General features: G+C 36.1%; 3 protein-coding genes across 3 annotated transcripts; all 3 read right to left on the bottom strand.

The window, feature by feature from the left end:
- Window positions 1-4,037: 4,037 nt before the first annotated feature.
- Window positions 4,038-14,311, bottom strand: LOC113676024 (adhesion G protein-coupled receptor D1). Its single transcript, XM_089187445.1, has 18 exons — window positions 14,045-14,311; window positions 11,987-12,462; window positions 11,844-11,903; window positions 11,148-11,355; window positions 9,644-9,751; window positions 8,471-8,558; window positions 7,906-7,993; window positions 7,769-7,818; window positions 7,329-7,458; window positions 7,132-7,235; window positions 6,605-6,707; window positions 6,368-6,518; window positions 6,207-6,288; window positions 6,053-6,119; window positions 5,822-5,910; window positions 5,390-5,510; window positions 4,778-4,819; window positions 4,038-4,677 (listed from the first exon to the last, which is right to left on the bottom strand). The coding sequence occupies exons 1-18, from the start codon at window positions 14,100-14,102 to the stop codon at window positions 4,525-4,527; spliced, it is 2,178 nt and encodes a 725-aa protein (XP_089043571.1). The 5' UTR covers window positions 14,103-14,311; the 3' UTR covers window positions 4,038-4,524.
- A 937-nt stretch (window positions 14,312-15,248) lies between these two features.
- On the bottom strand, window positions 15,249-19,874 carry LOC149051814 (adhesion G protein-coupled receptor D1-like). Its single transcript, XM_089187521.1, has 12 exons — window positions 19,788-19,874; window positions 19,649-19,698; window positions 19,181-19,307; window positions 18,929-19,032; window positions 18,488-18,590; window positions 18,228-18,378; window positions 18,040-18,121; window positions 17,218-17,284; window positions 17,026-17,108; window positions 16,746-16,866; window positions 16,385-16,426; window positions 15,249-16,269 (listed from the first exon to the last, which is right to left on the bottom strand). The coding sequence occupies exons 1-12, from the start codon at window positions 19,857-19,859 to the stop codon at window positions 16,105-16,107; spliced, it is 1,167 nt and encodes a 388-aa protein (XP_089043647.1). The 5' UTR covers window positions 19,860-19,874; the 3' UTR covers window positions 15,249-16,104.
- LOC149051813 (uncharacterized) lies at window positions 19,859-21,206 on the bottom strand. Its single transcript, XM_089214854.1, has 3 exons — window positions 20,740-21,206; window positions 20,279-20,386; window positions 19,859-19,878 (listed from the first exon to the last, which is right to left on the bottom strand). Exons 1-3 carry the CDS (start codon window positions 20,939-20,941, stop codon window positions 19,859-19,861), a joined length of 330 nt encoding a protein of 109 aa, XP_089070980.1. The 5' UTR covers window positions 20,942-21,206.
- Between the last annotated feature and the right edge of the window lie 4,897 nt (window positions 21,207-26,103).

Raw genomic sequence — 26,103 nt, 5'->3', positions numbered from 1 at the left:
CGAAAATAGCTTCATCAAGCTAAAGTTTTCTTAAGGTGGATATGAAAATGAGTGTTTGAAAAAATTGTAAACAACTCAAAACTAATGAGGATCCACTTTTATACTTAGTCGTTAATTGGGAAAAAAAATATTATGTCCACCGGAAACTAGCGTAAATATGCCATCTGTTCATTTACGTGCACCCGAACAGATATAACTGTCATCGATCCATCAGGAGATAAGAGTGTGTGTTTTAGGCCCGCATAATATTGACTTCGAAGGCAGGAATGATTCAGTAATATGTTCGGGCAAGTGTAAGAATGCAAATGAACTACAGAATTTCTCAGGTTGAAAAATACATATAAATATATATTATCCGTTTAGTTAGATCACCTGCTCGATGTGAGTTTTACTGGGTCTTTGAAGTTGATCATCATCCGTTAACGGATCAGAAAACGAAGTGCGATCGGCGGGAAATAGTTGAGCCATAAACCTGCATTATTTCCCTTCTCTCACTGCATAACTTCTCCTTTATTGCACATTGTGTAATGACTGAGTTCATATCTTTGCAGAATGATTACGCTAAGTTGCCAAAAAAAACCCTGCCTATTTTCTCCGCTACATGCGCGTGTGCTGAACACTAAATTCATATGTAAAGAGCGCTCGGCAAGCGCATGACGGCCTTAGAAAATTTACGTAGCGCGTGGTTCAATAAAAAAAAAAATTTAAGCTAATGTTAGATATTAAATTACATTCTGCCCAATACAGGAAATTTTGATCGCAACATAATTCAACACGGAAGGAAAGGGAACCTTTAACAGGACTAAGTGATCCTGCGCGAGCTTTATTTTCAAGATCCCGATAAGCAAATCGGCTGTGCAATTTCTCTCCCTTCCGTTGCTTTTATTTCAACGATAAAGTGCTCAACCCTCTTCTTCCTGCGGACAAGATGTGTTAGGTGTGACGTAATTTGCCACTTTTGATGATCTATATATCTACACAGATGTTCTTATGATAGACAAGAAGTGGGGAAAGAATTGCGAAAAAAATAAGCAAAAAGAAAACACGCTATTATAGTCGTTATTAAATAAAATTTGAACAAATTCCAACATTTCCAGCTATTATCTGGATCTGATATGTTGGCTTTGAGATATTATCTACTATGTAAAACTGAACTCAATAACATCGAGGATCAAAACACGCTAATTGCAGCTTTGGAAAAACCAATCAATTACATCTGAGAATCCTGCCTTATGACAACACCCGAACCAGTCGACCTTATCACCTGATGAAGACCAACAGAATGCAGCTGAAACGTTGCGATTCACATCATAAGTTACCACATCGTGGAACAAACGATACTACTTAACTATAATGAAAATCACTTTTTTAACCTGAAGTTCTGTTAACGTGAAAAAAATAATGAATTGATAAATCATGTTTTTAAATAACGAAAACTTAATCAGGGATCTCGTTTAACGATAGTCGCTTTTAGGAATTAACAATTTTCCCAGCGGCAACTATAGCGGGTATCCCATATGTAAGTCTGCACGAAATCATGTTTCCATCAAACACAGAAACAAACAAATCGACGGGAACTTGCAGCCGAAGTGAAACTGCACACGTGATGTTATAGATGCATGGTCGTAGGTGAATAGAGTTTATACCATTGTAACTCCTCAGGAATAAGATAGGACATGCACCCGCACTATGTTAAAATAGTGTTTGTACAATGCAACTGATCGTATTAAACATATTCATAAAGTGATTACTCGTTAGAGCACTTGATAGATGCGCATTAAAAATGCTTATGTTTCTGATTGAAAAAAATCAATCTTTCATGAACAACGTTTATATTGACTCGACAAAGTCATTCACACTAAAGTTGTTGAGCATTTTTGACAATTTTTCATCATAATGTACTTAGTCTGATTCCTGTTAGCACGCGTTAAGGAAGCGAGACTATCTTCCCAAGTTTTTATACGCTAAAAATCACACCAATACTTCCCCACAAGAGGATAATAACAATTTGTAGTTAAAGTGACGAGTATCTTGTTAAAAGGATGGGGTTTGCAGCTTGTGTTGGTTTGAGTCAGAACCAGCTGTTTATGGCTTATTATGGTGGGAAAATCTACTGTCATTCACGATACTGACATCGTGTCTTTCCATAAGAATTAGTTATTTTGGTCTTTTGCACCCGCTTAAGACTGTAGCAAAGCAAAAACAAAAAAAACAAAACAAAAAAAAAAGACTTCAAGCAATTTTGTAAAAAAACATTGATCAAACTGACCTTAATCAATTTTTACAGCATGGTGCAAGAGCGTCATTATCGTGCCAAGTAAAATGCAGACCCCTAAGGTTTAAAATATTATGTGACACGTCAACGGGAAGTATTAAAATTTATCTTTCGATTCAATACGTATGCTAATTATCGCCTTTTATTCTTCCTCAGCCATTTAATAAAACGATTTTATAAGGAATGAAAAAAAACGTCTTCTTTCAAACGGTATCGACTCTCTGGTGTCTATTGCCAGATCCTTCTTTCCATTCCACGCATCAAACTTTCACCATTGAAGACTTTATTTCTTGTTAACATAGCATCATCGAAACGCAAGGGAGGTTGGGAGAATTCATAAAATATTTCATCTTGATATTCCAAGCAACCTGTGACGTGTGAACGCGCTGGCCACATCACGGAGTTTATACATACCTCGCAGGACTTTCTAAATCGAACCAAGAGAAAAGTACCAAAAAAGCTATGGCAGAAGAAAAAAACTAAGCCTGCCAGTTATCTCTCATTTGAGCAGCAGCCCGAGCGAGTACGGGAAAGGTCTCCAAAGGGTCTCTCATACTCGCGCCAGAACGCTCACGAACATCTCGCTCGTTCCCAACGCTTGCTGGCCTAAGACCTGCGGGCTGCGCCCATCAGTGCCGAAGAAATAATGAGTAATAATGAGCAATAACGAGCCTACATACCTCAACAATGGACGGAAGCCCAGTTTTAATCAATCCATAAATTTTTTTCCTCTTTAGTATACACTAATCGTAAAAGTTATTTATTCAGTCAATGCAATTAGAGTGGCCGAAGACTTTAGAGGGGAGATCTTTTAAGAGGAAAACAACAAAAATGAAATTATTTCCTTTTTTCCTATAGTTGGGTCAAAGAGAGATAAAAATCAATGTCAGCAAATGTATTTTTCAACAGTTAGGTCAAAATAGGAGTAAAGCTAAAAAGCCTCATGATTTATTTTGTCTTACAAAAAATCATTTAGGACGGTTGAAAAATGTTTCCCTGCCAAAATAATGCCAAGTGTTGGAGACCATTATTATCAACACCTTACTCTTCTGTTTTGAGTTGTATATTTATGTCTTCATACACAGAGAAAAAGCATATATAACAAGATGCTGAACGTGGCAACCATTTCTCGACGCGAAATTTATTGGTTTTTTATTTGAGGACGTGATTTATGATTTATGATTTAAGGACAGTTCAACGAGAGGTGCAGCCGCTTTTCCGTTTTCTACTTCACCAAGATATATTTGTGTTTTCCAAGCTGATAAAGCGTTCTAGGTAAAGGACAAATATTGAAAAGTCGTGATTCGCTCAGATTTTCGTGCTGTTGCAAAGTCTTTTAGCGGTTTCCTAGTTTCCAATCTCTGCGCGGCGTTAGCATTTTGATATAATGTTCCGCACCATGTAGTCGAATTTTTTTTCCCAAGGAGTCTCAATGTCGTTTCATTCACGTATCCTAACAGCCCGGTGTGTTCTTGTTGTCCTTTTTATTTTTCGAAATTCATTTACCTTTTTTGTTATCATTGTAAATTACTACCATTTTGGTAATTTATTCACGTATTTCAGAACCGCTGCTCAAGTCTATCGTTGCCCTAACACAGAAGTTTTTGTGTAGATATGTGCTTAACGTTAGGGCCCTAAGACTGACCCCAAACCGGTCAGTTTTCATGGCAATCAATGATGCTACTTGTCGTTTTCGCAACATTTGCGATTCGAAAAAGTAACCCTTATTTCAGAGATTTAATAAAAAAACTTTATTGTTCCGATAAAACAGTTTCACAATAGACGTAATCCGTCATTTATTACTTTATTGATTTATCTATTAATCCATTAAGATCTTTATTAGCTTAAAGTTTTATCTACAGCTGTTTTTATTACAATAACAAAAAAGCTATTTGACAAGTAACCCTGTGTTTACTCCGAATATCAAAAAGAGAGACTGCGTCAATGATAGCAAACACTTGGCACAGAGGATTTCAAAATAACGAAACAAATAAATAACTGATGATCTGAAACTGAAACGATTGCGAGAGTCAAGTAAAATGCTGTTCACGGAAAACTACAACCTAAAAGCGCATGAAACGAGGTCACAGCACATTCAAACTAGCCTTAAACATCTTTAAAATACAATCATGTAGATAACAATGAGCTCGTAACTCGAAGCGAATAGAACGACTTGACTTATCAAACCTGACGATCGTATCAAACATTCGATAATTAGTTTCAGCCCGCTCAGTCCAGTTATTTAAATTTTATTTCAGTTCAAATTCATCGCAAGACTGCAATTCGGCCGCCCCTATATCTTCGACAGCACTTGGATTAGTTTGCGAGCCCTTCATTGCGGAGTTTTTAGTATATACAGATGGAAAAACAGTGTTCAGCTTTCGTTTGAATCGCTCTTGAATCTGAGGGTGGAAAAGCGGAAAAATTTTAACCGCACATAATTAAGAAAAATTTGTAAAAAATTAAAAAAAAAGATAAAATGTTTTTCAAAGTTCATCTCACCTGGGTGTTTCGCACACAATGCAGCACGAAAATCAGGAAGCCCTAAAACATAAAAAGGGTTGAGAATCATTTTTCTCTTTTGTAATGTATGAAGGGTTAAGGGTTATGTTGGGTTTCTGGAACGAATTAAGCTGAATTTTTACCCCATTTAAGCCAGAAAAAAAGATGATTAGTGGGACCAAGTTAAACTAATTGGAAATCAGCAACAGCGAGCTAAAAATTATTTTTTATGGTTTCCAGGTGATCACTAACTTGTATTTTCAACGTGCTAAACTGGACGCACACAAAAGTTACCTTAAGCCGATTCTATGATAAAACAGAACAAAAACAAACAAACAAACAAACAGACAGACAGACAAAAAAGTCTAAGTAAGTGTGGGCTTTAGTGTGAATGTGGTATTAGTATTAAAACGTGTGTCAACTGTAAGAGTGACGTAAAAAGTGGCAAGAACTTTTATGTTATGAACATACAAAGTAATCGGTTATAACTTATTTGCCATTAGGACCAAATTGATCTCGCCACAACTAAAATGTCTACAACCATGCCAATAGAGAGATTTCTACTTTCTAGCGTGATTAATTTAATCTCATGAATCACGAGTCTAAGCTAACCTGCGTAGAGTTGAGGATGGTAAAAATGTAAGTGAAAACTTTGTGCAATGGTGCCAGGAAACCAAACAACCACGAAACGCCCAGCAGGGGAATCATCACCACGCCCGCTTTAACGCCAAGTCTAAAGGATGAGAACAATTACAACGGGGCATGAGAGTTAGACATTTTACTTTTTTTTCCCCCAAATTTTATCACTATAAGACCATCCACTGATTCAGATTAATAGGGAAGTTAAGCGAGTATCATGGAACAAGGCAATACTATGAAATGTAATGTAACTGGCCTCGAAGGATTCAGTGGATTTTCTTTCCCCTCGACGTTCAATGATCCCTTGGGAAGAACTAGAAAACTCCATGAGAAGAGTCATTGAAGTTTGGAAAAATAACAATGCAATTATTTAAACACACATTGCTAAAACAAGTCAAGTCATACCTTATTTGCCGAGCATAGTTGTCTTCCGCTAATGGTTCTACGAGTGTAGTTATCTCCTTTATGACTCGTACAAGTATTAAAATGTTGAGCTGAATAAAAATTTAAAAAATAATAATAATGATTATGATTTTAAAAAAACTAGACAATAGTCTTCGATAAAAAGAAACATGATAATCAATTCGAAAATATGAATAAAAAAATTCATATGACGTCAATTAGTCATAAACTTACTGATTCGATAAACGCCACGAATGCCACGAAAATCCAGATTGGCTTATTAGTTGAAGACAGCCAGCAACTTGAGACAAGGAAAAATATAAAAGAAAAATTGTCACCATAACTGAAATATAGTGGAAACAAGAAAATATCAAATGTTTTTTCTTACTATTTATCACTGGTAAAGCTTTTCATCCCTTCTTTTCCAGCAGCAATGCTCAGTGAAATGGCTACCATGACGACAGGAAGACCTACAAATAGAGAGAACGAAGAATGATGTAAATGTCGGGGAATAATATACCAAATATGGCAAAAAATAGTTATAAATACCCCATGATATGACGTGGTACACGTATATCTTAGTGTTGATGTTGTAAACCTTTACAACAAACAGGTAGAGATAAATTCCTTCAACCAGCATCCAACAGAAAGCGGCCATCAGAAAATACTGCATAAGAGCTGCTGCTGTGATACAAGCAGCCTACAAAAGAGAAAGAAAGAACATGATCCTGGCTGTGAAAAATCTGAAGTGCTAAATAACAATTTCTTCCATGATATGCAACTTACCATGTTTTCTGTGGCGTTTATCCCGGCAAGAAATATTATTTGTCCAGCTCCGAGGGACACAGAAAGACTTAAACGTATTTGTGATAGAGGTTCACGAACATCTCTGACGAAGTAAAAAGCAAGACAAATCAGTGATAGTTATCAAAGGCAAACGTAACTGAAAGTCTAGAGAAGAAAAGAATAAACAATAACTAGTAAATATATGAATAAGTAACTTAAATATTTAGCATGCAAAGTATAAGGGAGATTGGAAGGAACACTACTGCTATTTCTGAGTTACACTGAGTTGCAGTCTGTCGCAAATTAAGGGGGATTGAGAACAGATGAACAGATGGTTAATAATAACGATTCGCACTCGTCCAATAACTGCACGGATTTCGGTCATTGACTATTTAATCCAGTAAGCACAATAGTCTTTGAAATCGTAGTTGCCAAAAGTGATTTTTAAAATCTAGTTTTGCACACCCTGGCCAACTTTATGAAATCAACATCAAAGTCATAAGTTATTGTTTGGTAACAGTACTTACGTGAGGAAAGAATAAAGGACGATTGTCAAAAGCATCCCGATGACGGAAAGACTTAACCCTACGTACGTGATAGTCTCCAAGATCGTTCCGTCCTTCTTGGAGAGCTTTATCAAAAATTGGAAACAAAAAATTGATTATTGAACCTAACGGTGGAAGTACGTTAAAAAAATATCGATGATAAAAAAAAAAAAAAAAACCTTTGTGTCACCACTGTCAAAATCAACTAGGACAGCAAAGTAAGTCAAATGATTGCATCTACAGACTGTGTCTTCTGAGTTACTCTTCGCTGTATCTACATGACAACCATCCTCTGAGTACCCGTCTGGACTGAAAAAAGTAAATGAATGACGAATAAAAAAAATGTGAGATAAGCGATTAGGGTTTGAAACCAGCAGAGTGTCGAAAGGTTCATTCTGGAAGCAGGTCTAGTTTAATTTTTTGAAATACATTCAGACTCTCAAGATGCCCTCTCGTCCCATCGTTTATAGGAAAAGAATAATAAACATTGATTTCATATGGAAATTTCTGGAAGCGACAGACAAACTGATACTAAATTGAAGGTCATAACTTAATTTAAATGTTAAAGAATAAATTAATTTCAAAACAAATTAGTTAATGTGATATTATATGTTTTTACCTCTTGCTGAAGCCACTCCAAAACATGCAATGCTTTTTTTCCTCAACGACCTAGAAATAAATTTCATTTCGTTTGGATTGACTCAACACGATATAGAAGGACTGAAGTTATTCTTCAGTCTTCTAGGAATTAAGTACCTTTAGGTTTCTGAACTTCAAGATGAGATCTTGTAAAATTTCCGGTTTAGGATCCATAGCCGCGGTCGTTATCCTGGTGTTGACATACCTGTTTAGAAAGTTATACTCTTCAAATCACCATGGCCGTTATGCTATCTGTCTTGAAAACCAAACTGTTAAACCGTATTTTTTATGAAGAAAAAGGTTCCGTATAATTTTTTATCTCCGCTATTTAACGGTAAAAAAAGGAATGTTTTAGCCCTATGTGCAATTTAGAGGTTGACAAATAGCCAAAACATTTGAAAATTTTTTTTTAGATGTTATAGAAATTATTGACTGAGGACTTCGCCACATTTAGCTATTAAAATTATGATGGTCAAACGTCGCAGGAAACAGGAAATGGCACTGCTTTCTAATTTCCTTTAAGATGACTGGCATCAAGGTTAAGCGTCGTGCCTTCGGTTACATATTGAGTTTCCGGTATATTTAGTGGCTGTGTTTTTTTTATGGCTCAGCATAGCATGCAACTCAACGCACGCACATTAAGCATGAACCGATTCTCTAATATATTACGTATTAAGGTCACCTTGAATTGTGAGTTTCATTCCCAATGGACTGCTTAGTCAGCAGCAATTCATGGAGATCTTTGTACAAACATCCTACAACCACGGACCCTGAGCAAACAAATAAACAAAAAAGAGATACAAACCGCGGAGAAGCTTTGGTGTAACCCCATACTTATTCAAAACAAAGCCCTAGCCCCAAATATAATCTTATTTTTCCACCACATCGTTCCAAAAGAAAAGAAAAGAAAAGAAAAGAAAAGAAAAGAAAAGAAAAGAAAAGAAAAACCAGAACACATGATTCGCTTCTTATAGCCCACAACATCTGCCAGCTATATAATAAATGGGGTTATTAAAAAATACAACCCAATATTTTTTTCGAACACCGAAGCGTAAGTAGAATCTTAAGATCAAAGCTATTTATTTGACCCCCCGAAACAAGTATTTTACCTAGCCAACTATTACTTTATGCTGGACACTGCATCATTACAACATTTATTATTCTTCCTCACATTCTTCTCCCAGACTTTACTGGAATATTTCAATTAAGCTGCCTCTTTTAGGTTATTTTTTTACTTCTCCCAGACTTTAATAAAATATTTCAATCAAGATGCCCTTTTTTGGTCATTTTTTTACTTCTTAGGACCTAAAACATAACTATACCGACAAATTTTACGTGTCTAAGAACACTACTGAAACTAGTAGTTGTAAGTAGGACCTGAAAAAAATTTTTTTGCAAATATGTGAATTTTCATATATCTAAAATCTTCATTCACTCGGATGTTTATTTGTACCCAATTCATTGACCAGCTCCCAGTTGGCTTGTTAGCTCAATTGATAGAGCGCTGCACCGGTATCTCAGAGGTCATGGGTTCAAATCCCGTACGGGCCAAAAAGGAAAAAATTTTTTTCAGGTCCTACTTACAACTACTAGTTTCAGTAGTTTTCTTAGCTGCGAGGATCTTCTAATTTCATCTTTCCACCGCAGTGCAAATATGTGAATTTTCATATATCTAAAATCTTCTTTTTACGTGTCTATTAGCCTTTTTTGAGATATTTCACCAAATGCACTTTGATAGGGGAAAAAAGCAATTTCAAAGTCAAAATGCGAAAGACCTCGTAGAAGCACTACAGAAATTAAGCATTAATCGGTAGCAAAATGGCATTGCACAATTTTGAGATTAAATGGTGTCTACCATTCTTGGCAAAGTTTGCAGAGGAAATGTTAATGCTGGTTTGCCATTCTTCTTCCTCGAGAAGGAAGTTATTCGGATCATTCTGGTAGCCAATCTTCATGCGTACAACTGTCGGAGGAAGGAAAAGATAAGACAGAAATGTAATAAACAACGACTGTAAAAAGTAGATTCTGGAGATTTCTAGAATGGCTTGTTATTGTGACATGGATGCTCCAGCCTTCTGATGACTTAGCATGGAACGTTCCAGAACTTTCTATTAGGTTATATGTAATCATGATTTAATTCTACCAGATTAGCCGAATTGTAAGCTTCTGAAAAGTTCTACAATACGTTGTAGATTTATATGTAGTCATTTAAGAGAAGTAGCTGTTGTTTCCGGTCGTGATTGTCTGTCTGGAAAACTATACTGAGAGAGAGCTATTATGATTTAGTTTAAAGATGACACATTTCAGGAGGGTTTGGAGGAAACATCTATTTTTTGTCAGTCGCATCAAAGTTATAATCTGTGAAAGGTTAAGGTAAGATAGGGTCGCTTAGCTTCTTAATAATAATTATTACACGTTGGTTGATAAAGTAGTTGGGTTTGTAGGAGTGTAGTATTACTTCTGTTGAATGAATTACACCGTTACAAAGTAACTGCCGTTTTAGAATTTTATAGCATATTTGAATATACATGCGAAGTCTAAAAAATGAGCCACACTCAGACATGGTTTCATGCTGCCATGGTTTAAAGATTTGATTAATGTAACCGAGAAGTTTCAATTCAGAGACCCAACGTTTCGACCACTCCTGCCTAATGCCTTCGTCAGGGGTGATCTAAACGCTGCAACAAGAAGTCCTTTTATACTAATTAGCTTCCCTTTTTTTTCTGACAAGGTATGCATAGGCGTCAGGAAGTAAGCCGCCGTCATCACGATTTAAAGGAGCGTGGATGGAGTTGATGTACCAGGTTTCCAAACAAAGGTGCTGGTGGTAACGCCACACTATTGTCTTAAAGCGATTCAGTTTTATTTGACAAAGGTGAAATGTAATATTCTAAAGACGTCATAAAAATGTCGGAATTTTTGTTCACATCCAAATAGAAAAAAAATAGGATTTACAAATTTCTATCTACATCTATTTATATCAATACAAAAGAAAGGAGACTTAAGGATTTGAAGCGCGTGAAATTATTTCCAAGCGTCCTTTGAGAAGTAACGCGCATAGCTTATTTCTTCAAGCCAGGCTGCAGGTTAGCCATTATTTTAGTTAGCCCTTCGTCAATCGCTATGACGAAGGGCTAACACTCGAAACGCCAATTCTTTACGGAGGCCAGTTTGCGTTACCAGTTCAGTAAATAATACTTAATTACCCTGTTATGCTCTGCCAACAACGCAGCACCACAGTTTCTTTAGAAACTAACCCCCCTTATTCATTATTTTAGACAGCCAGGTGGTCTTTTGTTGGTCATTATTTATTTAATCAACAAAGTTTCACAAATCTGAAAAGACGACATTTGACTCACCCATTCTACTGTCAGTCATCTTCTTTAACAGTTTCGTCCTATTCAGGTGGTACCTGCTGTAGTTGAGAACAAATTTCTCGAATGCGACTGCTACCTTAAAGATGGCTGCTGTTCCTTTCTTAACTTCTTCTTCACCAAGTTGGCCCTTGAAAGGTTTTGTTATCTGCTGATACTGATTGGTGAAGTCGTTAAACAAACGCATTGCCCCCTGTAACGTTATGAGATACTCTTTATTCCTGTCACATTACCTTCAGATATTTTTAATGTCTGATAATGATGTCAAATCAGTAAAAATTGAATTTCCACACTAAGACAGTCGGCGGAGGTAAACAGGCTTCTAATAAGAAATAATCCTTCTCGTATGAACAAAAACGAAAATTTGAGTTAAAATTTCTGACACATCCCATAAAATAACCAAAACATGAAAATAAAGGCAAGAACAGCTTCAAACAACAACAAAAAATAAGTTAAAAGACTTTTGGGTACCATAAGTTACAGATCTGCTTTTATATCAAAGTGGACTATGCGCCTGCACCAGATTCTCATAGCGACTTAAAACGATCTGTTCTCGATTTTGAGTCAAAGCTTTGACCGCTTTCGCGTTTATCTAAAGATAGTCACTTTCAAGATAATGCGCACACTATACAAAGCAATTTAGTTAAACGATTGATAACTAATATTTAAGCAAAGGTATACCTTCAGTGAACTTTCTCTCTTGAGTTCTATCGCACCAAGTTTAGAAACATATTCAATTGCCTAGGAAAAGAAAACGATGTCAATGAACGCTTTATTTAATGGAAATAATGAATGTAAGTATTTAGAGAAATTGCAGTACATACCAGCCTCTCAATTGTCACTAGCGGAGAAGTCAAATTTGGAGACGACGATGACGAAGACGACGATGATGGCAATGACACTAACAATGGCCTTGATGTCGAAAGTGACGATGACGCTAACAATGACGATGACAACGACGACAACGATAACGTTGGTAATAGTGACGGAAATGAGTGTGATGTTGATGAGGACGGTGATGATAATGGTGACTGTAAACGTGACGATGACGACAGTATTCTTGGTGATGGCAATAATGGCGGCAACGACGACGATGATGATGACACTAACAATAGCCTTGATGTCGAAGATGGCAATAATACTAATAATGACGATGACAACGACGACAACGATGACGGTGGTAATAGTGATGGAAATGGTGACCGAAAAGGTGACGATGACGACGGTGAGCTTGGTGATGGCAATAATGGCAGCGAACACGACGGGGCAGGGCAGCTATCTTGGTCAAGTCTGGCAAATCCTGGCAAAGTAAAATTTGTGAGAAAAAGATAACCTTAGCGATAAACACGGGAAGAATGATACGATAACAGATTAATCAGTTCTTTACTAAGCAAACCTTACTGATCAGAATTGCGCCCCTTTCAAATGTTTCTTTATTGGGACGAGAGAGAGACAGCCATAAATTGTTTAATGGTACTGCCAAGAATTTCAATAAATTAACTTAAAGCACTGAAATGGGTCGTCACGTACACCTCAAATTTGATCTTGCCGAGACCGCCATAAGTTTATTAAACCAAAGAAAATCCCAAGGAGAGGGAGACTGATTCAATTCAAAGTTTTTATTACTTTGGACGTAAATTGTGATTTGAATACACTTCACTGTGCCACCAGTTAAACTAGTTGATTTTCCAAATTTTAGATCCTGCAACACTCAACAGTCTTACTGCTGTTCGCTCGCACTGATTACCAGTGCAAAATAATTTTTAGCCAGCAAATTACGATAAAGCGGGCATTTTTCTTGGCTTCTTACTTTTTTTTTCTTTCGCTGCAAGAATGCCACCATGTTAGTGTTATCCGATTTCACAAAAAAATGGAAATGCAAATTCGCTCTTTAAAAAGGAAAACATATGGCATAATAGTTTACTCTCTGAATAAACAAAATTTAAGAGAGATGCAGAAAAATACAATATATCTGGCGCAGTTCACGTATTGAACTCATCTGTAATTCTCATTTTTACTATTTCATTTAATTAGTATTATCATTATTTTTATCATTACTTCAGGAAATTAGATAGTGCACGGGCAGGAGCAGTTATTCCTGAATAAACTCCAACTCTTACGTTGAGACAGGTAACGGAAAATGTCTCCACGTTTTTTAAAGTCTGTCGAGATGATTTTATGACAAAAATATATTTTTTATTCCTTTTTTTAAGGGAGGGGGGTTGCCTAGTAGATGGCTCCTTTGGGATTAGCTTCTGAAGTATAATTACAATGGATTTTCCTGCCCAATTTAGAAACTTATGGCGAGAAGAATTACGATGAAAACTTCCTCTGTTTAACTACGTCAACTTGATGAATCAACAATGCGATAAAGGCTAAAAATTTAGATGGGAAAGAAAGGATGGAGATTAATATTCCATTTTTCTTTTTGATTTTCAAGGGGTATTAAATCGTGATGTTTTTTAAAGGTAGTTTAGATACGATTTCTCTTATGCATGCGTTATCTTAGTCATTCCAGAGAATCGATATCTTTAATCTTATTCACCGGGCTGAAAATAAACCTTCTTTATTTACATTACCGCGTAAGAGTTACACCTCAAAACTTATTAAGTTCGATTAAGCTTATACCTAACAAGCGTTATCTATAGTTCAGTAATAATTATATACCTGCTTCTAAAAGTATGCCCTCGTTTTACAGGAACAAGAAAATTTAAAAGATGCTATAGCTATCTGCTGCCGTATTTTCCCGCGAGTGCCTTTGGGAGAGCAACAAGGTCGAATCGTGCTCGAGAACTCTGAAGAAGTTATTCTTTTTGGAGTATGCTTGTGATACTAATAAATTGAACAAAATTTTATGATTTAGAAAGCACTTTGGTACTCACTCCATAAAGTTACTGAAAATAGGACGATTCCCCAAATCTGACAAGCTTTCGCTAACATTTCTCTTTTTCTGTTTGGGTTACGTTTCTCTTAGCTTTACACTCAACCAGTTTTGATCTTTTTCCCCCAAATTTTTATGAGCAGAATATCAGTTTAAAATTCCTTCTGGCAGTATCAGGTTGGTAGCAATTCCCGTTTGGAAAAATATTTTTCCAGATCAGTCTCATGGCAAAAGAACAAGCTTCCAGCGTGTGTTGTTTTGAACAAAATCAGCGTTCTGTTGCTAATTTATTACACAGGAAGTTGAATGTCATGTAAATTTTTGATGTCTTGTCTCCGTTCAAATTTAATCTAAAGAACTCAGACTTTGCACATATTTAAAACAAGCACAGCAAACTTATCGATTAACATCGTAACAAATTGCTTCACTACGTTCCTTATTATTCTTTTAAAAGAATAGAGTGGACTAAAATGTTAAATAGTTATATAGAGTCAAGCTCAAGAGAGTAAATTTTTGGTATCGATTGCAAATTTTCAGTCTTGCGGTCGACCATTAGCCACTGGGAATCTTTGTTTATTTAGCTATTTAAGAAACCATCTCGATGATTTAAGAGCAGTAGCATAACACAAGCTAACACCGAACAAATATGGTTTTACTTCGAGGAAGTTTCTAATTTCAATCGATTCGCAAAGCTCAAATGACTGTGCTACCATACTTTACCTTTTTACGACGCTCTTCACCAGGAGTAGTCAGGTGTACTGTTTGTATTGTATTTTTCTTTTGGATACATTAGTCTGGAGTTCCGAGGTATGCCGAGCAGACCAATTGGGAAATACCACTGAGACATACAAAATGGGCGAGTAGTCAATACATTCTCAGGGACATTTAGATTTTAAACCCACCTATTCGTTTTCGCGCGGTTTTCTTAGCTAGGTTCTTCACATTATGCAAAACAACAGGTCGGTTATCCGGAAATTATCCCCGTCTGCCTCGATAATTGTCCCAAGCTTAGATTAATAATGAAATAAGCTGGTGAAAAAGAGCCAAGTCTTTTTTTCGGAAAACAAGTCTGATGAAAAGCCATTTTGTTTTTTTCACGTTTACAACATTCCTCCACGTAAGATAAACTCAAGGCATTTCTTGCTCAGGTGCATTTTTCCCGAAGACGTCGGTTCCATTTTTTCCCATTAATTCGCAAATTTTAATCCATTGAATCCGCTGCGTTTAATCAATTTGAGAAGTTTAAAAGTTAGCATTAACCGCTACTATTACAAAAGCAAATAGTATTTGCGACTTTACTGGTAATTTAACTGCTCAAATAATATAAAAAGGGTGACGCTATCGTGAAATATTAGTATAAAATTGCGCGCTAAATTTCATAAAAATGTGTATCATAATAAAGCGTAGGACTGTTTAAAGACACTTCAGTATTGACTGCATGACCGCAACATTTCAACTAAATAATAGGAAATAATAGGGAGAAATCATTGATAGAACGAAGAAACCATCATTTGAGAGACAGACTATTTTGAATTCTAACAGCGATCGACAGCCAGCCTATAAGTTAGATACTTAAAAGCAATTTAGTTTGCAGCTAAGGCAAAATTTCCCTAATTACGTACGATAGTCTAAAAATTAATTACTCTTAATTTAAACAAAAAAAAAGCTAGAACAGACTGTTTTGTATTCTAACAGTGATCGACAGCCAGCCTAGAAGATAGTTACTTAAAAGAAATTTAGATTGCAGCTAAGGCAAACTTTCCCTAAGTAGATACGATAGTCTAAAAATTACGTACTCCTAATCTAAAGGAAAAAAAGCTAGAACAGTTCTTGCATCTAGCTTACATTAAACGCTACTACCTTCGGAAAGTTACCCTATTATCGTAGTAAGTGACACCTTAAGTATGACTTATTCACGAAGCTAATGCCTCGATTGGAACGGCCGAAATCTTCCTGAAAGATCGAAAAATGAGCAACTGCGATTGACCAACTAAGCTTAAAAATCAAATTAAACAATTAAACAATGGAGTTTCATGCTTGGTCCGTGTTGAATCTAGCTCTTCAAGCCGAGTGTTTTTCCAGCTCAAATTCATCGAAAGACTGCAATTCAGCTACCCATGTATCACCGACACCACTTGGATTAACCTGTGAGCTCTTCTTTGTGGAGTTTCCATTGTTTGTAGATGGGAAAACCGTGTTCACCTTCCGTTTGAATCGCTCTCTAATCTGCAGATAGACAAGCAAAGTAAACAAATAAAGGCATCGATAGACATAGAAAGTAAGAAAAAGAACCACATTCAAGGTACATTCAAGTTTTAGAACCTCAAGTTTTAAAACTTACCTGGCTGTTTCGCACACAGTGAAGAACGAAAATCAGGAAACCCTTAGACGGAAAAAAAAATGTTTTTCAGACCAATTTCGTTTTCTGATTGCGACCAGGGGTAAATATATCGAGGTTTTTTTTTTTTCTCTAAAAGCCCCAAATAACATCAAAAAGAATCAAATCATGTCTTCTCTAGCAAAAAATCACATAAACAGTGACATCCTTTTTTGTTATCTTTTAATTGTTATTCTCTTTTGTCTGTTTTATATTAACAAATATTCTATCACCATCATAAAATTTATAGTTATAAAGTAATCTGGACACTCAATATGGATGATTTCACGTATGAAACTAAAAAATCATAGTATTTGATACTCACTTGAGTAGAGTTGAGAATGGTAAAAATGTAGGAAAAAGCTTTGTGTAATGGCGACAGAAGACCAAATAACCACGTGACACCCAACAGGGGGATCATCACAACACATGCTCTAATGCCAACTCTATAGGACGAAAATTTGCTGGTTAATTGATTGCTTACTGAACCTCACAAAAATGTTTGGATCCTATACTTTCTCTTAACTAATTAATATCAACAAGCTTCGGAGGAAGTAAGACGTACTCCTTTTTTTTTTTTAACGCTCTTTAGAGCTCTTTCTCACCGTAATTGCTGACTTTGCTTGTCTCCTCTTTGCTGCATTCTGGTCATCTCCCTTATGACGCGTGTGAGTATCAAAATGTTGATCTGAAAGAAGAGGAGGATAAATTAAAAGTTTGTATTGAGGTATGGCTATTACAAATTTCAAGTCTTATATCATAATCACCGATATGAATAAACCGAAACAGAAACTTACCACTTCAATTGTAATCACAAATGTGACTAATATCCATATCAAGTTGTTCGCTGAGGATATCCAACAACTTAAAAGGGGAAAGATAACAAAGACAACAACAAAAATTGTAAGCATAAGATCTGAAGTCAAAGGAATTCGTAAGAAATTACATAACGAAAAATGCATGGGCGCGCGAAGATATGAAATTTCTCTTCGAGTGTTTAATTGGATAGCTCACGAGTGAGGTGTCGAGTTGAACACGAGAAGAGAAATTTCATATCTGAAAGTAACCATGTATCATTTTTTATCATATAAACAAAATAATTATTGATTGTATGATTGAGAATGGTAAAGGCTTCGCAGTTCATTCATCAACCTGGCCGAGGGGTGCAAAAGGCGACTGACGTGTCAGCAGCTGATCGGCGATATCAAACACACGTGGAAAAATAATGATACTTTTCCACATTTGTTGTTAAGGCTTTTCTCAGGACTGAAATTCTTGCATAACACCGTTGTTTATATTATGTTAAAAAATGCATTTAAAGATGTTCAATAATATGATGATAACATGATAAGGCGCAGATCAGAAGGGAAGATTTTGGAGAAAAAAAAAGGGAATAAGGAAACACGAGGATTAAATTACAGAAACCTTGCATAAAGAAAGAAACCAATATGAAAAAGCTTTCCCGAAAGGATAAATGTTACGAGAAGGACTTTAAGATAAAGTTAATGGAAGTGACAAAGCAAATTAAAAGAAACATCAAAAATTCACCCAAAATATTTTACATTTTAGGGGGAGAAAAAATAGAGGAGAAAAAAGACAAAAAAATATACGCCTCTTACAATTTGTCGCTGGTATAACCCTGTATCCCTTCTTTTCCAGCAGCGATCGACAGTGAAATGGCCACCATAACTAAGGGAAAACCTATCATGAAATGACAAACCAATCAAGGCGACTCAAAAATTAAAATTAAATTAGCCAAAAATGAAACTCACAGTATATTGTAAGTTCAGCTGTATAAGCAAAATACCCCATGACATGACGTGATATATGCGCATCTTGTCGTTGATGTTATAAACTTTTACAACAAACAGGTAGAGATAAATTCCCTCGACCAGCATCCAACAGAAAGCGGCCATCAGAAAATACTGCATAATAGCTGCTACTATGACACACACAGCCTGCACAGATACGTATACGTAAAGAAAACAGCAGAATCTATGTCATTTCAATGCTTTGTTCGATCATAATATCTTTAATTTCATATAAATAATGGGAAAAACCGCTTACCTTGATCTCTGTGGCATTTATACCAGCGAAAAAACATATTTGTCCAGCTCCTAAAGCCACAGCAAGACTTACGCGTATTTGAGACAGAGGTTGACGAAGATCTCTGTTAAAACCAAGATATGTACAGCAACAACAACAACAACACACACACAACACACGCACACACAAACAAAAAAAAAACAAAGAGACAAAAGCATGAGTGAAAGCGAGAGACAGTATATAGGCAGATGAACTTGGACAGTCACGAGTGATGTCCAAAACAAGGGGTACGGATTTAGTTTCTAATTAGCACCAAGACATTTTCATTATTATTATTATTAATTTTCTTTTTTGGGCGGGGGGGAGGGGGTGTTACGGACATTGCACTGCCCTGATTTATTCAATACATCTTCCACGGTATTTCAGGATGTTCTCCGCTGATCGTTTGATTACAAAACTTACGTGAGGAAAGAATATAAGGTTATTGTCGAAAGTATTCCGATGATGGAGAGGCTTAACCCTGCGTATGTGATGATCTCCAGAACAGCTACGTCGTTCTCAGAAAGCTGCTTCAAAAACAAACGAAAAAGAAGGTAATACTTTGATTGACCACACGGACCCATTTCTAGTTTGGAAGCAAGGCAAAAACAATGATGATGATAATAATAATAATAATAATAATGATAATCATAATATTAATAATAATAAAACTACCTTTGTGCCGCCGCTGAAGTCAACTAAGACAGCGAATTGAGTCAAATGATTGCAGCTGCAAATTGTTTCTTCTGAGTTGCTCTTCGAATGATCCACATGACAACCCTCTTCTGAAAACCCTTCCGGACTAAAACAAAGGAATACTACAATATAAGAAATAACACTAAAGATTTTTCTTTCTCAGAGGGAACGGTAACAAATCCGGCAATCTGATTGGTTATATGTTATTCGGTGAATAACATATAAATTCAAAAACGTCGGGGCTTAAAACACTAATCGGTGTTGACTGCCTTTGTTCTGGTATTTCATAACCTTTCATGACGGTGATTCTAATATGGAAAATCAGGACTATCCTCCTCACAAATGAGGGTTTAACTGATATCTCTAAGTTTTATACTCAGTTTCGGACTAAGCGAAAAAGACGGATCCGGAGTTCCAAAGCGTATTTTATAATATCTTTGTATTTACCTATTTTCTAAACCACTCCAAAACATGCAATGCTTCTCTTCTTCAACGACCTGAAAATATATTTTACATGTATTTCGATCAAATTGATCCAGCAGAGCACAAAGGGAACGAGCTCATCTTTCAGCGTTCTTGCCGTTACCTGTAGGTTTTTGAAATTCAAGATTACATCTCGTCGTAATTTTTCAGGTTTAGGATTCATCGCTGCAGTCATTATTCTGGTGTTAACATACCTGTAGAGGAAATAATCATTCATCAATAATCATTCATCAATAATCATTATCATTCATTCTATCAATTGACCCTTCCTTCTACTGGTTAAACGGCGAAACATTCTACTTAGGATTTTGGCAGAACACTCAAAAAGCTTCCTACTAGGGTCATCACGTCGGTTTAACGATAGAATATGCGGTACTTGGCTTCTATGATATAAAGTTAAATTCTCTATGGCTTTACCTGTGCAATCATTGAACGAAAGGTTTTTGACCATTCGGGGTGCACGTACTTTGCTAGATGTTTTGAAATAGTTAATGATTGAACACGAAAATTCCCGAGATGTAAATATTAGAGCAAATATTCAAGGGAAAAAATTCCATTCTATAATTTAAAGTTGAAAGTGTTGTTAACGCAAACCTTTTTCAGAAAAATCATCCGAGGATATATTAATGCTGACTTGCCATTCTTCTTCCTTGAGGAAGAAGTCAGTTGCATTCTGACGGTAGCCAAGTTGAACACCCAGAACTGTTACAAGAATGAGAAGATGTTAGCTGATGATTGGAATTGAAGGAGATGACAGAAGCATATGCGGATCTCTTTCTTGAAGGTATGTACACGGTACTACACAATGATTTCTCAAATGCCATTCTGATTTATTTGAAGCGTATTATTGTTATGAGATCATACTCACATGCTCAAAAGAGGAAATTGAAACAACCTATTAACCAAACGAATATCACTTCTCGTCAGCCGGGCCTTACCATTCTTCGTGCACCTACGTGCATCAAACCAGACGATTTTTATGCGCCTTCGACTGCTTCCTTCAGTTAGACAATTGGTCAGTAGGTCAGTTACTAATAAAAAAAGTATTAACTCACCCATTGTTCGGCTTGTGATCGTTGTAGAAGGATTCGTTCCATTCAGATGGTATTTACCATAATTAAGGGCAAATTCCTCGAAGGCGACTGCCACCTTAAAGATGGATTCTCTTCTTGTCTCATATCCTCCATCATTAAGTTGGCCTTTATTGGGTGTCGTGATGTTGCGAAAATTATCGATGAAGTCTTTAAATACACGCATAGCCTCCTTTAATGACCAAAAAGTTAACTTTAATCACGTCGAACGTCATCAAAATAAGAAAACAAAAGCGTGCATCATAGGACCTGAACTGATTTGATATCGCATGTTTAAAAAAGAAGCGTTTCAACTGAAACATCATTTCAGCGAATGAGCCACTCTTCTTTAGAGAAGATATACTTTCCTACTTTAAATTTTCGTGATGCTAGTAAAACACTGGATTGTCGTGCTTTTTCCCTTGTCTAGAACACTTTTGCAGCTTACGAACCGTAGCGTTGCATATGTAACTCCTTTTAATTACCGCACATTTCATATCTACTATTAATCTTGTTATAAGGATTCATTCATACCTTCAAAGAGTTATTTCTTCTACTATCTATTTCACTAAGTTTAGAAACAGAACCATTTGCCTGTGGTAAAGAACGACAAAAGCGTTGAGAAATGGCAGAAACTATGAGAATTATAATTACAAAAGAAAAAAAGGAGAAATTACGAAACATACCAGATTCTTAAGTACTTCCAACATAGATGTCGTAGTCAACGATGGTGGAGACGACAATGCTGCTGCTGGTGATGATGACTTTGTTGATACCGATTCCGATTCTGCTGTTCCTGACGCTCCTGCTCCAGATGAAGATGATGATAATGGTGATGGTGAAAGTAACGATAATGGCGATGCCGACGATGACTGCAATTGATCTGTATATTAAAGTAAAAGTTAGCTGTCAAAACAACATTTAAGTAAAATTGAAAAGCAATGATAAAGCGCAAGGAATTTGAAATATATGAATAATGAAGAAAGTACTATTTTATCTAAAGATTCATTAAAATTCAATCGTGAAAAAATAGATTTACTTTGTTAATTTTATTCACACCAAGTATGAGAATTATCTTTTCGTTGTACTGTTGAAATTGGAGTCGCCAAACCTTGACTTGCCGTTGACGGAGCAGACGAAGTGAAATTCGACCTGTAAGAATTGGAAGAGCTGCAGAAGCCCCTTAAACATTTTTTGCACCAGCAGCGATTATCTTCCCATGTGGCGGCGTAGCAGTTCTGAGCACAATCAATAGCGTTACAATTTTGTTCTCTGCATTGTTCCCCCGTGAAGTTCAGTGTATGTAAGCGTGTTTCAGCGTCGCAAGATTGTTTGCAATCTCTTCTGCTACAGCTCAGAACCATTTGACACCGACTTTTGAACGTTTCTTTGAATCCGTTCACATGGCAGGTACAAGGACAGGCGTTGCACTGGAGCAGATGGCAAGAATAATCCTTATTAGCAATATTCAATCTGTACACATTGTGGTTGCATGTCTTACTGAGCACCCAAAAGCCTGAAAAAAAAATAATGCTAATGATAAATTTAGATAATTACAATAATCATGTAATATGTAATCGACAATAGTTGACTGAGCACCTTCCCCCTCCCTCGCCAGAAAAAAAAAGCAGATTCATGAGATTGTTGAATAAATTTAGGGTAGAACTTTCATATTATCTACCATCCCAGTATGGTGTGAATAAATATAAAGCATTTATAAAAATTAAACTTCTATTTGCAACAAGTATTAGCCACCGTGAAGCTACTACACGTCACTGACCAATTTGCAAATGAAAAAAAATATTTATCCACTTGTTATTATTATTATTATTATTATTATTATTATTTTCATTTTGATAGGGTAGGGCGTTCCTTCGGACCATTTTGCAGGTTGCCCTTGAGTGAGTGATGCCGTGTTTTCATAACTACGCTGTGAAGCCTTTGAATTGATAAAATGATGTTAGAACATTTCCGCTCAACGGTGCTTCGTTTATTCAACTAAATACAAGATGAAAATGAATTAGTAATAACAAATATTCGGAAGATAATAAGTAAATTGAAAAGGAAACGAAGTAAACTGCCGTTCTCTTTTGCAAGAAGACTTGAAATGGTGTTGTTAAGCTAGTAACCTTAGTTATTTATTAGAGTTGAAGAGACACCTGACCGTATATTTTGACATTCGAGAATTCGCATATCCTCAAAGTGAATTGACGGGCTTAAAGTACACATCATCATTTGCATATTTGGGAAAAAAAATTATCCATTTTTATGATAGACACCTGAGTTAAATTAGAGTTAAAACTTGTTGCAAGGGAATGTATTGAAAAAATTAGTTTCTTGAAGTATTTTCCTGAAAATAATTTGTGTTGGCTTCCTCGTGGATGTTGGTTTGATAAGTTGTGATGAGGGACAAACTTTTGGAAAACCATTGTAGCGCTGTGGTTGCACCCAACACCGTTTGGAGAGCCATAGAATCGACTCGTCTGGGTATACTTGTAATAAATATTAAAGAGAATAACTTTTCTTTTGAAAATAACGTTCAAACCAGCTGCCTATTATAAGCATATGCGGGAAATTGAATATCATGCAAATCATTGATGTCAGATCTTTCTACTTAAATTCAGTGATATTTCCCCATTTTGCTTCCGTTTGAAATTTTGGTAAAACAAATATGATTAATACAAAATAATCATTTTAAGAAACTTTTTAGAATTCTCTTTGTAGGATAGCACGCGAAGTGCAATGATCCTATTTCTAAAGGATGTAGCCTTTAGCTAAAGATGTTAAATTCATGTGAGTATTCATGTTAATTATAAATCATTAATGGCCATGCCACTCTTTGTTTATTTGGTCACTTAACAACGAAAACAATAAGTACTTTTAGAGCACTTACATCACAGAAGTCGCTAAAATTTTTTTCGTCCATCAAAAATTGGGCATAGTAGTTAAAATTGTTGTTTGATAAAATCTCTTTAAACTGGAGGGCTAATGTTCTCCTCTCCTAGGTACGTGGGTTTTTAATCTTTCCTCCATTAATATTTCATTATCTCATTTGCAATAACGAAGTATTAATGCTATACTTCGTGGAGCCACGCATAATATGGTAGACAGTAGTAGTTTGTTATGTCTAAAAACGCACATGAACGTTCAAAAGAGTTTTCTGATTGGCTGTTTCCTCCAAAAAGTGACGAGTTCATAACTAACAGCTAATGATACATGTCTTCGCGATTAACCACCTCTTTCAGACTACCCCAAGGGTTTCTAAAAGAAAACATAAGAAAAATTCTGAAAAGAAATATAAAATTAACATAAAGCAGGTGCAGTTTGAACAATTTTGTGAAACAAATATTTCTATCGTGAATTTGAAGAGCTCTTTCGACGTTCTTAAGGTGTTTTGGCATGTAGGTGCAATTTTGCCTTCGTAATGGTTACGAGCGCTTTAATCAAAACCTTCCAAACACCGAGAATATATATTTTTTCACCTCTTGATGATGACCTGCATGCAATGGACATAGCTATTGCAGACAGGTAACTCGCTTTATTTGCGTTATTCTGAGGCATGCGATTCAAGCTTTAAATTTGGGACAAAAGATGGCGTTTTTAAATTCAAACCTAAAATTAAAAGTTCTGCTCCGATTTGACCACCTTGTATCTGTTTTATGATAAAGCAAGCTGTTTCAACCGGTCTGAACGCACGTTATTTCAAACATTCATCAAGTGCAAAGGCGAATTAAAACCCATCACGCCGTTCGCATGGATTTTGGAGAGTCTTCCAGGCAACCCTCTCCTTTGATTGACCCATTTCTGAGAAATACGTGGAAATCTAAAACTTTTCAATCGTGTTTACATATTCCCGCGTAAACAAAGCTTTCAGCTACTAACGAAAAACAAAAATGTTTCAGCCGACCATCAACGGCAAATCTGCTCGTTTAAACTGCCAGTCTGGCAGACGGGTCGTTACTACTGTCGCATTCCTAATGATCCAACGCTAAGCCTGACAAATAATCACAATGGTGAAAATAATAAGGTTGACCCACAAATGTCACTGAACCAGTCAACACCTATGCACAACCCCTAGATGGATCCCACATCGAATGATCGTTGACATTTCCACAACACAACATTATAGAAATATCTACCTTATTGGTACCTAAATTCGTGGGTCTTTAATTCCGCGTACTGGGCGATTGCAAAAAAATCGCCAAATCAAAGACCTGCGAATGAAAATCAATGCTAAATTGAAAGACACGAAATTAGCTCCCTTAAAAAAATTCAAGTCGCTGACTAAACTGATCAACTCGTTACAATAACAACATCTACAGGATATCTACGCATCGACAAAGACTCAAATTATTATTTGGTTCTACTGGTAAATTCTATTTTGTAACTTCTGTTCTAAATTGCCTTAACTTGCAAAGAAAGATTTCGCTCTCTTCGTACATATTCCTTAGAATACTAGGACGCGAAAGTCAATGCCCCTTTTTCATGTTTGCCTTTTAAAATCGTCAAAATATAACCCCGCGATATATCTCCTCGCCAGTATTGCGGAATTAATTTCCTGCGAAGTTACAGTTCATGCCTTACTTTATCCTTTTTCAGCAACAAATATCCAACCATCATGAGGTTGTTTAATGTGACCGAGCGGGTGATCAATAAATTTTCAGCTTAGAAATTCAATTGGTTTCTTCAACATCTATACTGAATATGAGATTTTTAATATAGGCATTTTTTTTTAAATTTGATATTTAGTAGTTATGTCTTGGGTCAAATATGATGATTTTTGCATTTTCATTATTCACCGAAGTATCTGCCCTTATGAGACTAGTCAGTGAGGTTTAGCTGGTGACTTTTTCTTTTGCATAGTTGTTAAGAAAAATATCTACTCGGTGTTAAAAATTAGTTTTGTATGAGAGAGTTGACTTTTCTACCTTCGTTTACTCAACTAATTGAAGGAAGTTTTTAAACTAATAATGTTTATGCTAGCGATTTCGATGAAAAGTGGACGGGGGAAAGATGAAGAGAGTCTGCATTTTCTTTCAAGAAGAAGGCCCGAGGAAGAGTTTTTAGGTGGCTACTGCTTCAGCAATATGTTCATTACCACGGGGAGCGGAGAGCTAGGTGTTAACCATTCATTTACCTTTTCCAGAATTGTCATAGCTTTGATCTCAAAAATCGAGCTCAAATTACTCCTTCCCACTTTGCATCTTTGCGCAAGAGTTTCACATCAACACGGAGGACCTTGTGTTTAACCAGACTTAAAGTAATTAAGGAGTTCAATAATGGTATGGTACGCTTGTTTACTAAGGAACTCTCCCTCAGAATGAACAACAAGCTACATAATCAGAAAAC

This window comes from Pocillopora damicornis, chromosome 1, assembly GCF_964200805.1.
Source record: "Pocillopora damicornis chromosome 1, jaPocDami1.2, whole genome shotgun sequence".
Lineage (NCBI taxonomy): Eukaryota > Metazoa > Cnidaria > Anthozoa > Scleractinia > Pocilloporidae > Pocillopora > Pocillopora damicornis.
The sequence above is the reverse complement of the archived record's forward strand: the minus strand, read 5'-3'. Positions and strand labels throughout refer to the sequence as shown.